We start from the raw sequence: 24,801 nt of genomic DNA, 5'->3' as shown, positions 1-24,801 counted from the left end.
TAAGCCAGAGCACTGATCTATGCCACCATGAAACCCTGTCAGGCAAATCACGTCTGATCGCCATAACAACCACAGGATACAGCAGATGAACACGCCCACAGTAAGGGTGTCTGCACAGAGGTCATTTCTGTTACATTGCCGTCATATTCTATGTGTAAACGCCAACTGCGTGAGACCCAATTCACCAAGTATGGCACCTCTTCCTCATGGGGACTGCATTAGTGTAGGTCTCCAGCACTCTTCTGCTCGTCAAAGAGCAGCGGTAGGTCCGACTTGTCATCACACGTGTTTGCATTACTCATTCTCATGGACCATTATTCTTACTATGAACCAATAATTAACCTCACGCGATATGGGGGGCACAGGTGGCCCAGTCGTATAAGGTGCCGCGATTTGCTGTGCAGAGTTGCGTCCCTTGGTCACGCCAGAAACCTATGATTGTGGGTTGGAATCCTGGTTCACCCCGATTATGTTTCTAGGTTTGTCAGCACCATACCCGTGCTCGTGGGTTTCACCGAAGTGGTAAACGTCTTAGACCTGCATCACTTCAGGCTTTCATCCCACATTAAGCTGACATGCTGTGATATACCGTTAACTGGAATAATGTTAAAAGCGACGTTAAACCCAACTCATTCACTCACTCACACGATATGGATTACCACCATCATATAGCTGGAATATTGCTGAGTGCAGCTTTAAACAACAAGAGGACAAGGTCATAGATATCCCTTATAATTTGTAAATATGTCTTGCCATGGAAAGTCAAAACAGAAATCCAAAATTATCAAAAGTCACCAGTTCACCACTAGATCTATCCACGTGCCAAGTTTAGTGAAGAAATATAACATTATGGACCAGCTCAAGCTCAAATTGTTTGATAGGCATTACTTAGAAGTTGACGGATTACAAGGTAGACACAATTTTATGGATAACAACTTCTTTAATACTGTGAAAAGCGACGTTTCGGTATAGATCCTTATACCATTGTCAAGCAAGACTGAATGAGGGACATAGTGCAGAATATATATAGTAGGTGGAGGATTAACAGTAGAGGATTAACAGTAACAACAATTGCATACATGAGTTGGATAACGTGTCCATAAAATTGTGTCTATCTAACCACTAGCTCACCTCACACAATACTGCCATTGAACATGCTATGTATATGGGATTTTGTATCGAGATTAGATATTTGTTTCAGCTTCAGCTACAAAACCAGAATTTTTTTATTTAAAACTATGAGTTTGAATTTATTTGAAAGAAAACCACCTTACAACAATGCAATTTTTTCTGGCAGGCAATTACCTTATTTTTATTTCCTCCCCCAGCCCCAAAGAATATCATATGGTCGGCCCCTTAACTCCTTTGCTGCGGGAAGATAGTGGGAGGTAAGCCAGAAGGAATGATGCAGGTCTCCGATGTTTACCACTTTGGTGAGACCCACGAAAAATATCATCGTGCTGACAAACCTGGAACCATAATCGGGGCAAACCTGGATTCGAACCAATGATCATGGGTTTCAGGCATGCTCAAGACTCACAGCTCTGCACAGCAAATTATGGCGTCTCAAATAACTGGGCCCCCCATGCCCCCTGGGGTATTAAGTATGCCTCTTAACACCATGGGCAGATGGACACGTTGTGTGGAGTCCCTCAATTTACACATTGGAATAAAATGGTGATCATGAAAATATATTCTTCATAACATTATTATCACCTTGTTATTCAGGTAAGTGATTGAGTGATTTGGGTTTAACGCCGCTTTTAACAGTATTCCAGTTATATCGCGGCGTGTCAGCTTAATGTGGAAGGAAAGCCCGAAGTGATGCAGGTCTCAGACGTTTATCACTTCGGTGAAACCCACGAGCACGGGTTTGGTGCTGACAAACCGAGAAACATAATCAGGGCGAACCGGGATTCGAACCCACAATCATAGGTTTCTGGGGTGCCCAAGAGACGCAACTCTGCACAGCGAATCGCGGCGCCTTAGACAACTGGGCCACCCATGCCCCCTATTCAGGTGAGTGTTTAATACTGCTTTGAACAATATTTCAGTCAGATTTGAGTATGCAGGCTATCTATTGGAGGCAAGCCAAAAGTTACACACATCAACCACCTCATATTTTGTTTTTGAACCCATGACCGGCACATTTCAGGGATGCAATAACAAATGGTGGTGCATTATCATTAATAACATCCTTCAGAAAAATATGATACACACTGTTGGTCATACATACACAAACAAGAGGCCCATGGGGCCTGTATCGCTCATCTGGATATTTACGCAATCATGACAAAATATACATTTGCATTGTACATGCATCATCTTCCTGAGGCAAGGGAGTTAACTGACTATAAAAAAGTCCAGTTTCCACCCTTGCCGAACTAGGCTGGTATAATGGAGTTACTTTTTGGCTGGACTGACGAGTCTATGCATAGTCAAATCAAAATCGCGCACAGAAATGGAAATCCGGTTTGTAAACTGTTGTGTAGATTGATGCAAAAAACGTGCACCGCCAATTGTTGTCAGCAGATATTTCCAAATCATTTCATGTTTTTAACCAAGGTGCTCACGTGATTTGATGCATTTCGCGATGCAAGACCTGTTTTATCACTATATAGATCTTGATTATCGATCAGATCGTCATGACTGGACGCCACCATTTTGTGTGAAGCAAATGCAAGTGATACAAGATTGGTATTGATGGTCCATAGGACAGGCTTAGAAGGGACATAACTGGTACGATCGAGGCCAGTTATTCCAGCCTAGTTCGGCAAGAGTGGAAACTGGACTTTTAAAGTAAGTTAACTCTCTTGCCTCAGGAAGATGTACATGTATACAATACTGCAAATATTTTGTAATTTTGACTCTCTTGGGGTTGGGGTAGGGTTCAGCCCCTTGAGGTCAGGCCCTCCATTTGTACAATTTTGAATCCTCACCACCGGAGAATATTTCCAACCAAATATCGTTGATATCTATCTCTTAGTTCCAGAGAAGAAGTCGCTAAAAATGTACAATTTTGAATCCCCACCATCCAGGCATGCTTCCAGTCAAATGAGTGGTTCATCAGAAGTCGTTTGAATAAATTGTTGACGTATGGATGACGGACGCCACAGTATGGCAAGAGCTCACCTTGGTCCTTCGGACCTGGTTGAGCTAAAAACAAAGTCAGATCGAAAGAAAAAAATTTCCTTTATTTATCTTTTAATGTTAAAAGCAATCAGTCTGCACCATCACAAACAAAACAAACAAAACAGGATACATATGCCTCGCTTGATTAGGAAAACAAACTGAAAACAGGTGCCAAATGGGTTGAATCCTGGATAATAACCCATGGCCCCGGTCTGTTTGGCAGAGCTGAGGGATACAATATCAAATACACATAAAAAAGTGCCTCCAATTTAATAAAAATGTTTCCCTCTATTTACTTCTTGATTTTAAAAGCAATCAAATTGCACCATTGCAAACAAAAAAACAAAGTAGGATAAAACCTTGGCTGAATAGGAAAAAACTGTGTAAAGAAAACTATTCACTTTTACAAACATTAGTTTGTGGAGACGCATGACAATAACATTTTATGAAGTTGTATATGGCACTTTCCAATTAATAACTGCTCAAATGCGCTAAGACCATGAGAGATCTTATTATACCCCAGTCACTGGATCAGTGTGCACTTGATTTTTTTTCCTCGCACACCGGGGAGTATACAACAATGAATAAAACAATTCAGTAAACGATACTTAAATGAACCTCGGATAACAAATGAACACTAAATAATGGACTGCAGCACATCTATGACAGAAGCCATGGAATGTGATCAGATGCGTGCTGATGCTTGCCAGCGGCTGCCATGTTGTACCTCCACAGGATCACACAGCCAAGAACAGGGAATCAGTTTTTGGTTTTTCGTTGCCAGATTGTCACAATACAACCACCTTGGCACAGCACCCTATTTCTTAAATTAATACTTCTACTAATGTTCTACAAAATACCCCCGACACATATCAAACTCCCATTGATACATCAGTATAAATGGTAACACCGGGAAAAAAGCTTGATGCAAATATATTCAGTACATGAGTATGCTTCCACATAATGCTGACTAGCAATAACACCCCCTTTTGAAGTTGGACAGGTTTCCAGCCTGATAGCAATTTCCTCCAGATAATGGGTAATAAACTACCCCAAACAAATGTCCTGCTTTTCCAATTTCAAAAGAATCTTTCAAATATTAACAGAAGTTCAGAGATAATATCCTTACATAACTGCCACAATTGTAATGACAATGCCCTGATATTTAACTGTATTGATAGCAATTTCCTCCAGATAATGGGTAATAAACTACCACAAACAATATGTCCTGCCTTTTCCAAAGCCGAAAGAATCTTTCAAATATTAACACAAGTTCAGAGATAATATCCTTACATAACTGCCACAATCGTAATGACAATGTCCTGATATTTAACTGTAGTGATAGCCTACTCCCGTAAAGATCAAACCTTGCGGATGGACAGATATGAATGACTCTCCCAGATAACAGCGCTCAGACATGATTCACCGGGTTTCCACATACAACAACATTAACAACATTAACAACAGCGGTGTTCACTTGAACAGTGCACTCTTGTTGTTGATGGGTCGCTTGATGAACTTGGCACTGCTCATGAAGGTCTTCACGGCAGGCAGAGCCTCGATGCGGCCCATGAAGGCTAACAGCGTGGGGAACGCATCTAGGCTGCCAGGCTTCATTATTCTCGTCTGGTCCAGGAGTTCATAGATTGGAAAGTCACACACTGTCACCTGCCATAAATAAACACGAAAATGTGGTTTTACTCATAAAAACAGATGTCTCCCCCCATCATTTTTTAAATACATTAGTTCAGGTTGTTACTATAAATGTGTTTGCAAACCCAAAAAACAATAATAGCAAAACAATACTGGTACAGATTCTGATTAATGCAACGAGAAATCAGTATCACAGTTGATGCCAGGTTGACTCCTTGTGGTAGAATACACTACTGAACTTGTAACAGCAAAATCTGGTCACAAGAACCCAGTAGATTATTCTTGTGTCAGTATCATACGTAGGCAGAAAAATACTTTAACAAACATTTACCAAAAAATAACCATCTCATTCAAATCTGATCTTAGTTCTCGCTACCGCTAAACAAAGATCTGAGGACATCCCATTACGGGTCACGTCAGACCGACCTTGCGCGAACTTTGACTGACCAATTGAATGACCAATCAGAAGGCAGTTTTCTCGTGCTTTACGGCACTAATTTCAAATTGGCGACTACGCTTCGCAACATATTTTGACAAATTCTCGATTACAAATTTGAAACCTAAAATAAAGAACATTCTGGAATGGCTAATAGGGTCTAGATTGTATGGATTCAGTTGTTAAACCCGTAACTATTGTTCGGAATACCCCATGTTAAAGTTTTCGAGGGTTGTATGATTAGAAATCACATTCTGACTGTCACTTTCATGATCTGGTAAGTGACACTCTCATTGGTCGGATGAAAGGTCGTTCTGACGTGACCCCTAATGGGATATCTTCAGACCTTTGTTTAGAACTAAGGTCTGATTTTGAAGAGATTGAAAAATAACTAATTCAGTATTACCTATAGCTCACACAAATTAGATATTTTTTTCTAAAATATTTTCCAAAATATGTTGTACATTGTTTTCACATCATCGAACAAAAAAGGTTGCACAAATGTTAAACAAGAGTCATCCGAAGATGACATATCCCCCCCGACGTGGTATGTCGGTAAACTGTGTGTACCTTCAAATGTATTTAGATTGGCAAGGAAATCTTTTTCCTTGATGCCAAAACCAGAAATATAATGAAGGTTATTAAATATTGGTTCATGTGGCTCACTTTCTGATGATCTCAAATGTCAGGGGCTACAAATTAAAAAGATTAAAATCTATAAAAAACAAACTGCACTACTAGTGAACATGATTGATATGTGCATAAAGTTTGGTGTATCTCTGTCGCATGGTTTAGAAGATATGCTCCAGACGAGGACATTACCTCAAGTTCATCAATTTTCAATTTAAATTGAAAAAAAGAAAAAAAAAGAAAAAATCTGTTAATAGCAAAGGCACCACTACATAACCTGCTTGATAGGTGTTAAAATTTTTGAGAAGCTAAGAGCACTACCCTCAAATTTCCTAAGTTCATCATATTTCCATGGAAACTACAAAAATATAAAATTCTAAAAATGTCTAAATAGCAGAAGGCACTTCTACTGAGCCTGATTGTCAATTGTACCAAGTTTTGCGAAGCTAGCTTGTACAGTTTAGAAATTATGCTCTGGACAAGAGCAGTACCCTCAAATTTCCTAAGTTCATCATATTTCCATGGAAACGACAAAATTAAAAAATTCCAAAAATCTCTAAATAGCAAAAGGCACTTCTACTGAGCCTGATTGGTAAGTGTACCAAGTTGTGTGAAGCTAGGTTGTACGGTTTAGGAAATATGCTCCGAACAAACAATGATGTCAGACGGACGGACGGACAGACAGACGGACGGACATACTGATGGCTATATCCACTCACCTTGCTGCCGGCGAAGAACTGTTGGTCCCCAAGGAAAGACTTGAACATCTCCAGCTTAGCAGGGAGTGCCTCGAAGTAGGCAGCCTTCTTCTTCTCCTGAATACACAAAATCTGGTGTTTACCATTTCTACATCAAGACTGGAATGCTGAAGTACAGCCACATTTTTGGTTTGTTGTTTAGATATTCAAGCAATATGCCATCAGTCTGTAAATAATCGAGTCTGGACCAGGCAATCCAGTGACTGATAATGAGCATTGATCTGCATAATCGAGATAAGTTGACTAGCATCAACCACGCCAGTGAGCCTGACAACACCAAGCTTTCAGTTGCATCTTGCGACAAGCATGATAGCTGAGGATCAATTCAAACCCAGCTCTTCATGGGGCAGGACAAGAGGGCTGGGACGGGTAACTCTGGTACTCTGGGCGGGTGGGTCAGAACAACCCGGACCCGTGGTAAGTCCCATGATATATTGTTTATTGACAAAAACTCACTATAGGTCAGCGGTTACACTACAAGTCGCTAATGTTCGCATTTCTTTCTGATGATGCACACATTCCTTTTGACTTGTATATGTTTGAGTAAAGATATAGCTTCAGTCAACTTCAGTGTACGCATGATCTGATTGTTTGATACATGTATCTAAATAATTTTGGCCAGGGCTGCGGTAAAACAATTCCTAATCAGACATTTTGTTCCCAGCTCTTGAGACCTGCAGTGGGTGCCCGGGTAGGGTCGGGTAATAGGGGGTCGAGTACCAGGGTAGTGAATTTGGACTCGTCCCAGCCCTACAGGACAACCAGAGCAAAGATTAATTTACCTCAATAATATATGGACATGCCTACAGATTGTGGATTGTATCCAGCTGGCGACTGACTAAATGATTCATTATGTCAAAAATTGTGTCTCACTGCAATTACTGAAGGGGAAACATGTTCCAATATTGTTGTAGGTCTTCGATAAAGGTCTTTTTGTGAGAGAATGACATGAAAGACACCAAGGTATTTTTCAGTGAGGTGCCACTGTTACAATAACAACTAAATTTGTGGAATATAGGGGTATGTGACTTTGTTGCATCTTAACAATGAACAATAAGCAAACTTACAAACTCAGGGTTGTAACATAGCCCGACAATTCCATTTCTGAAGTCCATGGCTGTGTCAAGCATCACATCGACCTTGACCTTCTCCTCCTCTTTTTCCCCCACTGAAACACATCAAGTACACTGATACACCACCAGGCCATGTACACACAGATACACAACCAGGCCATGTACACACAGATACACCACCAGGCCATGTACACACAGATACACCACCAGGCCATGTACACACAGATACACAACCAGGCCATGTACACACAGATACACCACCAGGCCATGTACACACAGATACACCACCAGGCCATGTACACACAGATACACCACCAGGCCATAGACAGATACACCACCAGGCCTTTTACACACAGATACACCACCAGGCCATGTACACACAGATACACTACCAGGCCATAGACAGATACACCGCCAGGCCTTGTACACACAGATACACCACCAGGCCATGTACACACAGATACACCACCAGGCCATGTACACACAGATACACTACCAGGCCATAGACAGATACACCACCAGGCCATGTACACACAGATACACCACCAGGCCACACACAGATACACTACCAGGCCATGTACACACAGATACACCACCAGGCCATGTACACACAGATACACCACCAGGCCATGTACACACAGATACACCACCAGGCCATGTACACACAGATACACCACCAGGCCATGTACACACAGATACACCACCAGGCCATGTACACACTGATACACCACCAGGCCATGTACACACAGATACACCACCAGGCCATGTACACACAGATACACCACCAGGCCATGTACACACAGATACACCACCAGGCCATGTACACACAGATACACCACCAGGCCATGTACACACAGATACACCACCAGGCCATGTACACACAGATACACCACCAGGCCATGTACACACTGATACACCACCAGGCCATGTACACACAGATACACCACCAGGCCATGTACACACAGATACACCACCAGGCCATGTACACACAGATACACCACCAGGCCATGTACACACTGATACACCACCAGGCCATGTACACACTGATACACCACCAGGCCATGTACACACAGATACACCACCAGGCCATGTACACACAGATACACCACCAGGCCATGTACACACAGATACACCACCAGGCCATGTACACACAGATACACCACCAGGCCATGTACACACAGATACACCACCAGGCCATGTACACACAGATACACCACCAGGCCATGTACACACAGATACACCACCAGGCCATGTACACACAGATACACCACCAGGCCATGTACACACAGATACACCACCAGGCCACACACAGATACACCACCAGGCCATGTACACACAGATACACCACCAGGCCATGTACACACAGATACACCACCAGGCCATGTACACACAGATACACCACCAGGCCATGTACACACAGATACACCACCAGGCCATGTACACACAGATACACCACCAGGCCATGTACACACAGATACACCACCAGGCCATGTACACACAGATACACCACCAGGCCATGTACACACAGATACACCACCAGGCCATGTACACACAGATACACCACCAGGCCATGTACACACAGATACACCACCAGGCCATGTACACACAGATACACCACCAGGCCATGTACACACAGATACACCACCAGGCCATGTACACACAGATACACCACCAGGCCATGTACACACAGATACACCACCAGGCCATGTACACACAGATACACCACCAGGCCATGTACACACAGATACACCACCAGGCCATGTACACACAGATACACCACCAGGCCATGGACACACAGATACACCACCAGGCCATGTACAGACAGATACACCACCAGGCCATGTACACACAGATACACCACCAGGCCATGTACACACAGATACACCACCAGGCCATGTACATACAGATACACCACCAGGCCATGTACACACAGATACACCACCAGGCCATGTACACACAGATACACCACCAGGCCATGTACACACAGATACACCACCAGGCCATGTACACACAGATACACCACCAGGCCATGTACACACAGATACACCACCAGGCCATGTACACACAGATACACCACCAGGCCATGTACACACAGATACACCACCAGGCCATGTACACACAGATACACCACCAGGCCATGTACACACAGATACACCACCAGGCCATGTACACACAGATACACCACCAGGCCACACACAGATACACCACCAGGCCATGTACACACAGATACACCACCAGGCCATGTACACACAGATACACCACCAGGCCATGTACGCACAGATACACCACCAGGCCATGTACGCACAGATACACCACCAGGCCATGTACGCACAGATACACCACCAGGCCATGTACACACAGATACACCACCAGGCCATGTACACACAGATACACTACCAGGCCATGTACACACAGATACACCACCAGGCCATGTACACACAGATACACTACCAGGCCATGTACACACAGATACACCACCAGGCCATGTACACACAGATACACCACCAGGCCATGTACACACAGATACACCACCAGGCCATGTACACACTGATACACCACCAGGCCATGTACACACAGATACACCACCAGGCCATGTACACACAGATACACCACCAGGCCATGTACACACTGATACACCACCAGGCCATGTACACACAGATACACCACCAGGCCATGTACACACAGATACACCACCAGGCCATGTACACACAGATACACCACCAGGCCATGTACACACAGATACACCACCAGGCCATGTACACACAGATACACCACCAGGCCATGTACACACAGATACACCACTAGGCCATGTACACACAGATACACCACCAGCCCATGTACACACAGATACACCACCAGGCCATGTACACACAGATACACCACCAGGCCATGTACACACAGATACACCACCAGGCCATGTACACACAGATACACCACCAGGCCATGTACACACCGATACACCACCAGGCCATGTACACACAGATACACCACCAGGCCATGTACACACAGATACACCACCAAGCCATGTACACACAGATACACTACCAGGCCACACACAGATACACCACCAGGCCATGTACACACAGATACACCACCAGGCCATGTACACACAGATACACCACCAGGCCATGTACACACAGATACACCACCAGGCCATGTACACACAGATACACCACCAGGCCATGTACACACAGATACACCACCAGGCCATGTACACACAGATACACCACCAGGCCTTGTACACATGGATACACCACCAGGCCATGTACACACAGATACACCACCAGGCCATGTACACACAGATACACCACCAGGCCATGTACACACAGATACACCACCAGGCCATGTACACACAGATACACCACCAGGTTACACACAGATACACCACCAGGCCATGTACACACAGATACACCACCAGGCCATGTACACACAGATACACCACCAGGCCATGTACACACAGATACACCACCAGGCCATGTACACACAGATACACCACCAGGCCATGTACACACAGATACACCACCAGGCCATGTACACACAGATACACCACCAGGCCATGTACACACAGATACACCACCAGGCCATGTACACACTGATACCACCAGGCCATGTACACACAGATACACCACCAGGCCATGTACACACAGATACACCACCAGGCCATGTACACACTGATACACCACCAGGCCATGTACACACTGATACACCACCAGGCCATGTACACACTGATACACCACCAGGCCATGTACACACAGATACACCACCAGGCCATGTACACACAGATACACCACCAGGCCATGTACACACAGATACACCACCAGGCCATGTACATACAGATACACCACCAGGCCATGTACACACAGATACACCACCAGGCCATGTACACACTGATACCACCAGGCCATGTCGAGTGACCACCTACCCCCCTCCCAGACACACATCTCAGTATGTACTTACAGAGGTTGTGCTTCCTGGCGATGTAGCGTAGAATTGCATTACTCTGAGTGATCTTAATGTCACCATCCACATAGTAGGGCAGCTGAAACAAAAATGGCAGTTTTATAAAAAAAGGTTTATAAAATACAACATCCCAAACACTATATTGTCACACCTTGAACAATTAAGTTCATAAGCCCACAGTAGTCTCAAAACTAGTCACAATCTGGAATGACTACGCCAAATATTTTCACCCAAAAACTAGTTGTATCATATGAACCACCAACCCAAAGATGGGAAGTGGCCTTTGCCCGCTCTGGGCCCCGTTCCACAAAGCGATCGTAACTACAATCAATCTTAGAGACTTACGTCGATTCTAAAATTGTCTTAGCTAAAGTTTACAACCATTCCACAAAGCGATCTTAGGGCGATTGTAACTTTACAAGTTCTTAAGTAGCCGATCTTAACAAAGATCGGAATCTTCAGCCATAAAGATACCAAATTTTCCCTTGGGTCATGTTTAGCAGACGACGCATTTCCTTGCACGCCATAATAAAAGTCGCCATCTTTGTTGTTATGGTACAATATTTAAGATCGATTTTAGCAATCCTAAGTTGGTCAGAGCAACTTAGCATTTTGATCTTAACTTACAACTCTCTTAGTTAAGATTGCTTTGTGGAACGGGCGGCTGATCGTAACAAAAATTTAAGATCACATACTTAGTGAGTTACAATCAACTTAGCCCTAAGATCTCTTTGTGGAAAAGCATAGAGTTGACTCCTGGTATCCATCTTCCCAAGGTTATGCCTCAGTCACATATACACCAGTCGCCAGACAATGAGGGGGGCATCGGTGGGTTTCACCGATGCCCCGGTGTGCCACAGATTTTCCGGCTGATCATAGTTTGTGTTCGCCATCGAAATTGCTGCAGGAACTGTATCACATTTCAGTTGATTATGTAAGTATGTGGAGTCTGAAACTTCGGAAATGAAGAGTGGAAAGGCAAAGGGAGCTTGGGGCTCTAGCGTACTGCATATGGAGCCAGGCCAGTCACAGTGTGTGGAGGGACAGGCATCCTGAAGACATTCTATGCTGCTCATCCCATTCAGCCCATTATAAACACTCCGGTCACCGGATGGGAACACCCCGAGTATTGACCGATTCCCGGCAGATGACCTTTCGGCTATCCTCTGATGACCATACCACACCCGTGCACTGCAAAATTTGTCCGATTCCCACACGGTCTAGCAGGTGCCTGGAGGGTAACTGGTAGGCTGCCGGAAGATGTGTCACAGATCCATTACCGATGGGTGTGTGGACCACCGGTCGCCGCAAGAAAATAACTCAGAGTTATTTTCTCCCAATGTATCCACCGGGGTCTTCTCGATGTCAAAAACATGGCCAATGCTCGGAGATGATCGTCTGGTGCCCCAGGTATCTCTCAATTTTGCTGATTTTCAGCCTTTTCAGGCATTGTAAACTAATCTTTCCCGGCATCGGTGGATGCGTGACTCAGGCATTAGGGAGTTGACTGACTGTAAAAGTCCAGTTTCCATCCTTGCCACAGGAGGCTGGAAGAGCCACCACTGGCTATTACGAGTTATGTCCCTTCTATGTCCATCCTATTAACCACCCAGAGTCCACCTCTCATATCACTTGCATTTGCTTTATAGAAAAGGGCGTCGCCCAGTGAAGACGATCTGACTGATAACCAAGATCTCTATTGTAATAAAACGGGCCTTACTTTGCCAAGTGCATCAAATCACGGGAGCATCTTGATTAAAAACATGAAAAGATTTGAAAAATTTCTGTTGACGCTAAGTTGTCGGTACACATGCTTTGCAGTTTAAATATGGCTGTTTAACGACCCAATGTCGATTTCGTTACACAATTTTGATTGGACAATGTAGAACTTCAGAATTAAGAAAGATGCATGGCATCTTATATGGAACTGAAAGAGTCAGGACTATTGTAAGAGCTGCCTTTAGAATACCCAGCATGGTGACACATGTTGCTGTTTCTATGGACATCTTTCTCTGGATGCTGCAATGATGCAGCTGTTACACTGATCAACTCACATTGGGGAGCGGCAGCCCAAGGGTGAACTTCACTTTGGTCCAGCATTCCCGGCTGTACTCAGGGGCTGAAGGAAAACAACAAATACTTCTTACTCAATCCAAAATGTTGAAACATCTACCTTTGTAAACAGTAGGGCAAGGACAATACACCAAATGTGCGATCCAATGTATATCACGATACCTTGCTCACGATTGGATACATATCGCGATACCTTGCTCACGATCTGATATATATCACGATACCTTGCTCACGATTGGATACATATCGCGATACCTTGCTCACGATCTGATATATATCACGATACCTTGCTCACGATTGGCTACATATCGCGATACCTTGCTCACGATCTGATATATATCACGATACCTTGCTCACGATCTGATATATATCACGATACCTTGCTCACGATCTGATATATATCACGATACCTTGCTCACGATTGGATACATATCATGATACTTGCATGTTTCCCTTATCTGTGGTGCGTAAGCCATCTTTTTCATAGACAGGATGGCCAAATACCTGGCACACTAACGATTTACAGTTGGCAGAGACAAGTATGACGCAATGGATGAAAATATGTACGTTTCCACTGCTCATTTTCCCCAGTAATTAGTATTTGGTGTAACATGTACTAAAGAATTAAGGAAAGAATTGATACTTTAACTTAGAGTTTGATTGTGATAGATTTGTGTATTGAGAAGTAAAACATCGTGATCCACCAATACATCGATGTATCCTCCCACTACCAGTCAACAGTAGAGTAGAACATACAAGCTTTATTACTTGCATCATAATTTCAAATCAAGCTTGTACGTTATGCTGTTAAAGGAGGTTATTCAATGAATAGGGGGTCATGCTTGGTAACTTGGTTCATAGTGTGTCATTGTACCCTAATGGTTTTGGTTTGGTTTGGTTTGTTGTTTAATGCTGCACTCAGCAATATTCCAGCTTTATGATGGCAGTTTGTAAATAAACAAGTCAGGACTAGACAATCCCGTGATCGACATCATGAGCATCGACGCAATTGGGGTACGATGCCATGCATCAACCATGTCCGCGAGTCTGACCACCCGATCCCGTTAGTCGCCTCTTTGTACTTACGACAAGCATAGTCGCCTTTTACGGCAAGCATGGGTTGCTGAACACCTATTCTATCCCGGATCTTCACATGTCATGAGGATGCAGTTTCTACATTTGTTTCATAAAAAAATAGCCATGAAAGCTATCAGTTTATACAAACACAAAATGATTATCACAACTGTTAATTGAATATTTTCCCATTTTTGTGTGCAGCATGTCATTGTTAGAGTTGGAAATTAGATAGAAATGTATGTGTCACGTTGGCAACATATTGTGACCCTATATTGATATATGACATTATCCCGTTATGAATCGCAGTGTGACAGAGAAACGTTATCAAGGCCCTGCCATTTATTGTATGAAAAGTGTCTCACCATCGCCCTGCTCGTACATAACATCGTCAAAATCTTCTCCAGCATATTTCAGCAGCAGACGAATAGGCTGTGCCAACTGAAACACAAACACAATATCTGCATCATAATCATCTACATCAACAGTAGTAGTTAGCATGGTTAGGCAACGTTCACTACTGTTTAATAAAAACCAACGCGCCCAGGTGTGATGTTGACAAACCAAGGATTAAAACCAATCACACAGGTGTGGTGCTGACAAACCAAGGATTAAAACCAGGTCTAATTTGGGATTTGAACCCACAATCATAGAATTGACCCCCATGCATGACCGCCCCCCCCCCCCCCCCCCCGAAATGATGACAACAATTTGAATAGATTGAAAACATCTGGATACTTTAATAAATTGTAGGTAGAAAGTTCATGGGGTCCTAAATTACATTCACGAATATCAATTTATGTCTAAAATGTCTATAAGTACTTCTTTTAATAATCCAATCATCACATCAGGCTTGATCAAATTGAACATCTCACAAATAACATCTCATTACTTCCAACTTCCACATACAACACAAAAAACTAGATTGCTGGCAGGATCAAAATTGAAAAAAACAAACCAGGATCTAAATTGAAAAAAACAAAACAGGATCTAAATTGAAAAAATAAAACAGGATCTTTAGTTATTTTAATCATAAACATTTGTCACGGTCATTCTTCTGGTCTGAAGACCACCTCCTGGTCTTGTGGTAGAGCGTCTCCCAGGAGAGCGGAAGGACCGGGGTTTGATCCCCGGCCGTGTCAAACCAAAAGACGTGGTACTTGTTGTTACCCTGTCTGGCGCTCGGCATAAAGGGGCCAAAACAAGGACTGGTCTGCTCGGAGTCAGTATACTGTGTCTGAGTGGGGTATTCATGTTAAATGGCATCATGGTAAATCAGTGAGCTAGCACTATTAATCGGCATCAGTCTGGACTAGTACAAGTGCGCGCGCACGCACACACGTGCATGTGTAAGAGTGAATATCATCCTACAGTACCCTATTTTTTATCCAGGGTATGAAATTCTCTCGTGTCAGGATGATTCTCCCTAGTGAACAATGGTGAATCTGAACCCATACCAGTGTGTTTAATCCTATCAACAGATCAACATATATTTACCCCCAAATTTCCCCCCTCACACCCCAACCAAACATGATGAAAATGCAAGTATCAACATAAATAACACTAGAATATTTTAACCTATTGCTAGTATTGAAGTCTGCATGGTCTGTCATGGGATAATATACACTGATTCATGTTAAAGTTAGTGTAAATGATCCCAGGATACATTTTCCTATTTCCACTAAGGTATGTTTCACTGGGATGAATTACCCTTAATGTTTGGACGTAACCATGATAACCTTTCCCAGATTTCCCACACTCAGGTAGGATACTATACTCTAGAGTAAAACTTCCCCCGGGATAATATTTAGGTAGGATATTATCCTTGCTTACACATGCACGTCGCTATGTAAGTGCAATAATCTTGGACGCGACGTTAAGCCCAATTTTCACCCCACCTCTGGTCTAAAAAAGTACCATGAAATTATTTTACCATTATCAATCCTAATGTTATTAGGTAAATCTGTGCGACCGTGTCTCAAATGTTGTACTGCATGCCAAAAGGAACGTGTGAATTAATCGGTGCCTATACGAGTATTTCTATACATCAGTTGAGAAATGGTATGCTGCACACAGTAATGTTGATGCAATCTGTCACTGGGGCATTGACACTACATTCCTGGCAACACCAAGGCCAGGATCTGCCGCTCTGAGGGGTTTTACAAAGAATTTAAGATTTGACTTTAACAGTTTTTACATGTACAAAACCTGTGTGCATATTGTGTAAATCTGCATAGCACAGTAGCAAGGTGTAAACCTGGTTTCTGGTTATAACTCCATAAACACCAAAGATACTGAATTTGATTCTGTAATGGAGAAACCATCGAATCTGTCGATCCCCGAAGGATGGAGGTGACTCTACCCCGGGGATCAACAGATTTAAGTGACTTCTCTGACTCAACGAGGTAATGGTCAAGACAAAGTAGACACAATTTATGGCTAAACAACTTCTTTATTTTGATATGGATCCTTATACCATCGTCAAGCAAGGCATTACTTGAAGTTAACTTGACAAAGTAGACACAATTTAATGCCTATCAAACTACTCCTGTGATCATGGTAATGGTTGACGATTTCTCCATTATTTTGCATAATGACCTATAGTCACATGCATGTTCTGAATGGCCCATGAATTCTTGGCTGAGACAACAGCAACAGTGTGATGTCATCATACTGGATTACTCAAAATACCAGTAGCGTGCAATACCGGTAGGGTACATACGTCAACAAAACCATCAACCAAATACAAGACTGTGAAGTCAAAATTAAACCCATAAATGATGACATCAAGTCAACAATAATAACTTCACAGTATGTCTGCTTATGTAAACATAACATAATTAGTGAGTGTGTATGGTTTTACGCCGCTTTTAGCAATATTCCAGTAATATCACGGCAGAGGACACCAGAAATGGGCTTCACACATTGTAACCATGTGGGGGGAATCGAGCGAGCGAATGCTTTAACTAATAGACTACCCCACTGCCCCAAGCACACAAGTTTGCTTGATTGTTTGTTCTTTAACGCCACACTCAGCAATATTCCAGCCATATGATGGCAGTCTGTAAATTAACGAGTCTGGACCAGACAATCCATTGAATGACATCATGAGCATTGATCCACACAATTTGGATACAATGACATGCGTCAACCAAGTCAAAGAGCCTGACCACCTGATCCTGTTAGTCCCCTTTTAGGGCAAGCATTGGTTTCTGAAGCCCCATTCTAACCCGAGTCTTCGCGGGTATGTAAAGCAAATGAGACATGAAGCCCCATTCTAACCCGGGTCTTCGCGGGTATGTAAAGCAAGTGAGACATGAAGCCCCATTCTAACCCGGGTCTTCGCGGGTATGTAAAGCAAGTGAGACATGAAGCCCCATTCTAACCAGGGTCTTTGCGGGAATGTAAAGCAAGTGAGACATGAAGCTCCATTCTAACCCGGGTCTTCGCTGGTATGTAAAGCAAGTGAGACATGAAGCCCCATTCTAACCCGGGTCTTCGCGGGTATGTAAAGCAAGTCTGACATGAAGCCCCATTCTAACCCGGGTCTTCGCGGGTATGTAAAGCAAGTGAGACATGAAGCCCCATTCTAACCCGGGTCTTTGCGGGTATGTAAAGCAAGTGAGACATGAAGCTCCATTCTAACCCGGGTCTTCGCGGGTATGTAAAGCAAGTGAGACATGCTAACCCGGGTCTTCGCGGGTATGTAAAGCAAGTGAGACATGAAGCCCCATTCTAACCCGGGTCTTTGCGGGTATGTAAAGCAAGTGAGACATGAAGCCCCATTCTAACCCGGGTCTTCGCGGGTATGTAAAGCAAGTGAGACATGAAGCCCCATTCTAACCCCGGTCTTTGCGGGTATGTAAAGCAAGTGAGACATGAAGCCCCATTCTAACCAGGGTCTTCGCAGGTATGTAAAGCAAGTCTGACATGAAGCCCCATTCTAACCCGGGTCTTCGCGGGTATGTAAAGCAAGTGAGACATGAAGCCCCATTCTAACCTGGGTCTTCGCGGGTATGTAAAGCAAGTGAAACATGAAGCCCCACACGTAAAGTGGACAAAAACATGGTAATGATGATCAAACAAATGTTTTCACTGAAATACTTTTCTGTTTCACCTGTAAATTCTAACAAGCACTCCTAAACATTTTTATGAGTGCCTTGTGGCACATTCGTAAGAAACTACATTTGATTTGTACATATAACACACCTTAATGCTTAGGTAACACAAACATGCACAGACCACTTGTGGCATTTGAGCAGCCAAGCAATCAAGACGATTCGTACAAAGATTTCCGTGTGTTATGTAAACTGTGTATTGGGAAACAAGGCACAGGTGATGGGCTTACATCATCAGTAGGAATGGACACTTTTCAGGTTGAATTGGTCCATGGTTAACTTTTCATGAAAATTCAAACTTCTTTCAAATGAAAAGATAAAACCAGGTAGAGAAAGAGCCTGTCCTTGCCCGCTGGAAATATCTTATTTAGAAGTTATGGGAAGTTTGAAATAGCTTGTATTGTCATTTTGTTGTTTATCGCTATGCTCAGCAATATTCCCGGCATGTCGTTTATATGACGGGGACAAAATGTTGTTTGGAAAAGTATCAGACATTCAACATGTTTAAATGTCTGACAAGGAGACATATTTCTTTCTTTCTTACACCAGGTGACCTGCAAGTTTTGGACAAAAAAATAAGTATGGCTAAAATTACTGGAAGTCTAATAATGAGCAAGAAGTTGGTGCCTTAATTGTGTCTCTATGTGATTTGGGTAATCGTTAACTGAAAGATTCACATGTCTCAAAATTTGATTAGTCAGACAAAGGTGGGTTTTAAAGTTATAATGACTTGTATCAGTTGACTAAGTCGTTGCATCAATTTCAAAATGTGATCTCAGTTGATAATTCATTTATCATACACCAGCGTCTGTAGCTTGTTTCATTGGCCCTACTGTTACCAACCAATGGTTGAACAGAAATGTTCCTTGTTTGGGATATAAAATGTAATTTCTTAAGTTTACCAAAGCAACATGGTGGATCATATCAATATATTAGTAAAAGCTCTGTTCATTGTCCCTTCCCTACAGCAGCCTTGAAAAAACACTGCATCATATTCTTTCTATCTGGTGGATGAAAGACAACAAGGTTCTACTGGAAGTAAAATATTGCAACCTACACGGATGTATACTGAGATTGAAGCAAACAATCCCACTGCAAGTCACATTCATTTTAAACAATAAAAGCCCCATCTGTAATTTCCATAGGGCTTCACAAAAATGTGTATTTCATATTTTTTATATTTTTTTTTGTAAGTATGTTAATGTCACCCTCCAATCCCATTTTCCCCAAACACCTTGCATGTCAACTGCGCCCTGGGCCAAGTCAAATCCGCCTCTGAAAGTAGGCACAGCACAAAGGAACTTGATGTCAGCATGTATAGCATACTGTATTCATGTAGAAAAAAAATCACACCCCTCTACATGTAGAAACCAGCCGGTGGAGAAAGGGGGGGGGTAGGAGGAAATATTTTACAGAAAACCGTTTTATTTGAATCAAGTTGGGGACAAGTGATACTTGTACAAATATTTGCCCCCCCTGTCAAAAACAGTTAACTGCAACCTTGTCTAGATGTAGAAACATTATCACTACCCTCTACATGTATATGTATAGTGGAGTGTTATTTTTATTATGCTGTACACACTGACATCAAGGAATTTTTGATTTGTCAGACAAAGGGGTGTTTATGACTTGATTACTTTCTAGGACTAACAATTATTCAGAGGCTATTCACTTTAAAGGTTAGAACCCACTGGACCCTCGGTTATTCTATACTATACTATACTATACTATGAAATGAAATTAAAGACAAGCCTTCTTTATACATTCAACCTCTTAATTGATGAAGTTCATTTTTTTCTAAACTTTACAAATATTTGCTTTATCCACATTTATTTTTTAGACTAAAGAACTGCCAATTAGATTGTTTTAACAACACGTGCAGCAAACATTTCTGATGACAGTGTTTCTTACCTCGACTCAAGACAGCCCCGCGTATAAAGAGAAATGCTATGTCATGTGGCAAGTTTAACAACGAAATAAAACAATATTAATAGAATCTGCCTGCATCACAATCCAATTATGCTTCAATATCAACAAAAGATGTTTTATACTCACGCCGCGAATAGCCCAGTATCCAAGAGTAGGCATGATGTAGTTTTGGCGAGAGAAAAAATGCTAGCACAGTAATACTCAAGTCAACCAAGTTTATGCGACAGGAGATAAGGCAGTTAACGCCTGGTATTTATACTCTCGGGAAGTTGCCCGGATGATCCGGCTTCTCCCTGCCAAGTTCAAGGTTACACGGAAGGAACAGTCATTACGTCACTCTTTTATCCGGGACCCGTTATTATGATTCGTCTAAAAAGCCTGCTCTATATGCCATGCAAACAACATAAACGTGTATGATTTAACAGTGATATATATTTTTATTCAAAAGCCAAGGCACAGCGCGTGTTTTGTAGTTGTATGTTTGTGAAATTCACACAACAGCACTGTCTGACCCCTCGAGTTCCAAGAAATCGGTTTCGATTCCTCCGAAACGGATGATTCCGAGAATGCAAGCACAATGATGAAGCACTTTGTCATATTATGATGAACAGCTTAGAATATTCCAGAGAGGGAAATTTGCAGTTTTTATGAATAACTATTTTGTCGTTTCTTCGAGTAAAAATTCCATTTATGTAATAATGCCATATATCTCTAAACTATTTATTGATATCATCACGGACTTGTATAAGGTCCATGATATCATTTATAAGTGCATATTTATTTATATATTTATTTATTTATTTATTTATTTATTTATTTATTACTATCCATCCACATCATCAATGTGTCTGTATAAAGACTCCCTGATATTAACTATTTAAGCTTTCAGCTACCTGTTTAATCATTTTAATCAGAGTGAATGAGTACGGTTTTATGACGTTTTAAGCAATATCTCATCACTATCACGGCTATTGTAATAACCATATTTCTAATGACCGTATTACAAATACATTGCCGATTAAAAAGAATTCTTAAGATCTAGCATACGGATAACTGTTTGATATGATTAATATTGACTTGGCAGCTATTATACGTGAGAGGGTTCTTCACACTTTGTAAATGTCTGTGAAAAATAGTATATTGTCTTGTATGCTCCCAAAGCTTATAGGGATGTTCAAGGACTAAAAGATATATATCTGTAGTGGATACATTATATATGTGTTTTCCCTATCACTTAACCTATATGAAAGCCACTCCTGTCTCTGTCATGTTTTAACCCTGCATCTCTATCCGTTTAAGTACCTACGGCCAGCAGTCCGCGTGTGATTATTGTTTATCACAGTTCCTATTCGTGTGAAGAAACGATTGAGTGCGTCAGAATTTTTAAAAAACGTCTTTTGAGTGAGTGAGTGAGTTGGGTTTAACGCCTCTCTTAACAATATTCAAGTTATATCATGGCGTGTCAGCGTAATATGGAAGGAAAGCCTATAGTGATGCAGGTCTCGGACGTTTACCACTTCGGTGAAACCCATGAGCACGGGAATGGTGCTGACAAACCTAGAAACATAATCGGGGCGAACCGGTATTCGAGCCTACAATCATAGGTTGCTGGCATGCCCAAGGGACGCAACTCTGCACAGCGAATCGCGGTGCCTTGGACGACAGGGCCACCCGTGTCCCCAAAAAGCGTCTTTTGACGCAACAGAGATTTTGATTCTTTGAGAAAATACTGAATAAAAAAAATATACTTGAAAACGACCAATGTGATCCAATCGTCAGCTCAATCAAACCTTTAAAAATATAGGATTTATAGAAAATCATAATCACCATTTGAGAAATAAAAACATGGTACAGCTACTTTTGCCTTTGACGTACTATAGTATTTATTAGATCTCTACCTTGGATCTGAGCCTTGCGTCAAATATACCGTCTTAACGGATCCGTATTAATATAGTGTAATATATGCATTTGTACTTCTCATTCATACTTTTATATAGGTGAAGCAAGCGGATCTCCGGACAATACCGTGCAGTGAATGTTTTCTTTTAAAAGATCGTTACCTGTACAAGCCGGATGTTATTTCAACACTGACAAAGCGCACCTGCACGAGGAAGGTGGGACACGGTTTACCGGTATAACATGTGCACGTTGCGATGGCTGTTTTATGAACGCAGTGATCCCTCCCTACAACGCTATACCTTGGGGTTCCAAATATTTGACGAGCGTTATAGACGATCAGCGGTTTAACCGGGGTAGAGTTGTAGCAGGGTTGATGACCAACACAACAGTACATGCTTGCTTTGCCTACCTAACTCGATCTACGCTGCACGTCTCAGAGTTCGAGAACAGATTAGAAGATAGGAACTGTTTATTATTCATAGTGTAAAAAAGATTTATTGTATGAAGGATTTCGTTGAATTTCACAATTAATATTGAATAAATTTAAACTATTACATAAGTAAACATTTAAATGTATTTATGACAGTCACTATTTCCAGATAAGTTTGATAATCACTTAGGACCCAAAAGCCAGTTTGTTTGTTCAACGGAGCTCTAGGGAATATTCCAGCTATATGACGGCGGTCTGTAAATAATCGAGTCTGGACCAGGCGATCCAGTGATTGATATCATGCGCATCGATCCACGCATTTGGGATACCTTGACATGTATCAACCAAGTCAGCGAGCCTGACCACCAAATCCCGTTAGTCGCCTCTTACGACAAGCATAGTAACCTTGCTGAAGACCCATTCCTACCCGGATCTTCACGGGTCCCAAATGCCAGAAAGAATTCAGACTTTGAACCCCAATCTTTCGAACTTTCGATCCACAGCGGAGATTATTTACATATGTGGCGGGCCTAGTCTTCATAAGTCTTCCATTGTACAAGGGGTCGGTCGGATAGCCTAGTGGTTAAAGCGTTCACTCGTCACGCCGAAGACCCGGGTTCGATTCCCGACATGGGTACAATGTGTGAAGCCCATTTCTGGTGTCCCCCGCTGTGATATTGCTGGAATATTACTAAAAGCGGCGTAAAACCATATTCACTCATTGTACAAGGTGTTAAATATAGGTGACTACTTTTGTATTTACACACAGTAAATAGCTGTCATCAGTGCAGAATATAAGCGTGGATTATTTTTTAGTCTCCCTATGATGTGTATATTTTCCGTACGTGTAACATTTGGAATTATACGAATTCTATGGGATGTTTGCTGAATTTACTTGCCAATTGTTATAAGCTTTTTGCTACAAGACTATATTATAATAATTCACATGCTACGCTGAAATAACACAGAACACTATTGGGTGTCATATTGAGCTGGAGAGCTGTTGTCACGTGAATATCACAATTCTGTTATACAAGGTTCACTGCTGTTGCATATAGGTTATCTGACGCTTTATCTTATACACCGTATTCGCCATTTTAAACGCCCTGCACAAATAAACGCCCCTTGACCGACTTCTAAACCTATTTGCAAGTATTTGCATCCCCCCACACCCCATCCCCCCACCCCACACCCCACACCCCCACCGCATACTAGGCCTAACAGTGCGTATTCTTTCGCGTCTACCAGTATTACATTGCTCACAGGAAACTGCAATGGAGAATTAAAATACGTTACTTTGGAACCATTATCAAAATCGTTTAAGTTTAATCGACGTTGGAATCAATTTGCACACTACCCTCCGATCTCTGGTGTTGTTTTTTTAACTTGATGTGTTATTACTAAGCGCCCCCATGACGTTTTCTAATTCATGACGTGTATATCTTGAATAAAGATTGAGTGGATGTATCTGTTTGCTCTGTCATCTGTCATGAGTTGCATAATTGAAGGGAAGTTACTCTTCCAGTAAGAAGCTGGTTTCAGTTATACGGAAATTCGTTTATACGGACGAATTGTGAAATGACGCAAGTGTCCGTATAAACGAGGCACGACTGTAGCACTTAGAGCGCTTATTATG

The 24,801-nt window shown here is 42.3% G+C and overlaps 1 protein-coding gene across 1 annotated transcript; it reads right to left on the bottom strand.

The window, feature by feature from the left end:
- Nucleotides 1–3,175: 3,175 nt before the first annotated feature.
- LOC124122020 (glutathione S-transferase Mu 2-like) lies at nt 3,176–21,121 on the bottom strand. Its single transcript, XM_048388674.1, has 7 exons — nt 20,963–21,121; nt 15,155–15,230; nt 13,697–13,761; nt 11,640–11,721; nt 7,677–7,777; nt 6,571–6,666; nt 3,176–4,800 (listed from the first exon to the last, which is right to left on the bottom strand). Exons 1-7 carry the CDS (start codon nt 20,993–20,995, stop codon nt 4,606–4,608), a joined length of 648 nt encoding a protein of 215 aa, XP_048244631.1. The 5' UTR covers nt 20,996–21,121; the 3' UTR covers nt 3,176–4,605.
- Between the last annotated feature and the right edge of the window lie 3,680 nt (nt 21,122–24,801).

The sequence above is a fragment of the Haliotis rufescens genome, unplaced genomic scaffold (genome assembly GCF_023055435.1).
Source record: "Haliotis rufescens isolate VD_foot unplaced genomic scaffold, xgHalRufe1.0.p SCAF_76, whole genome shotgun sequence".
Lineage (NCBI taxonomy): Eukaryota > Metazoa > Mollusca > Gastropoda > Lepetellida > Haliotidae > Haliotis > Haliotis rufescens.
This window is presented reverse-complemented; position numbering and strand designations above follow the sequence as displayed.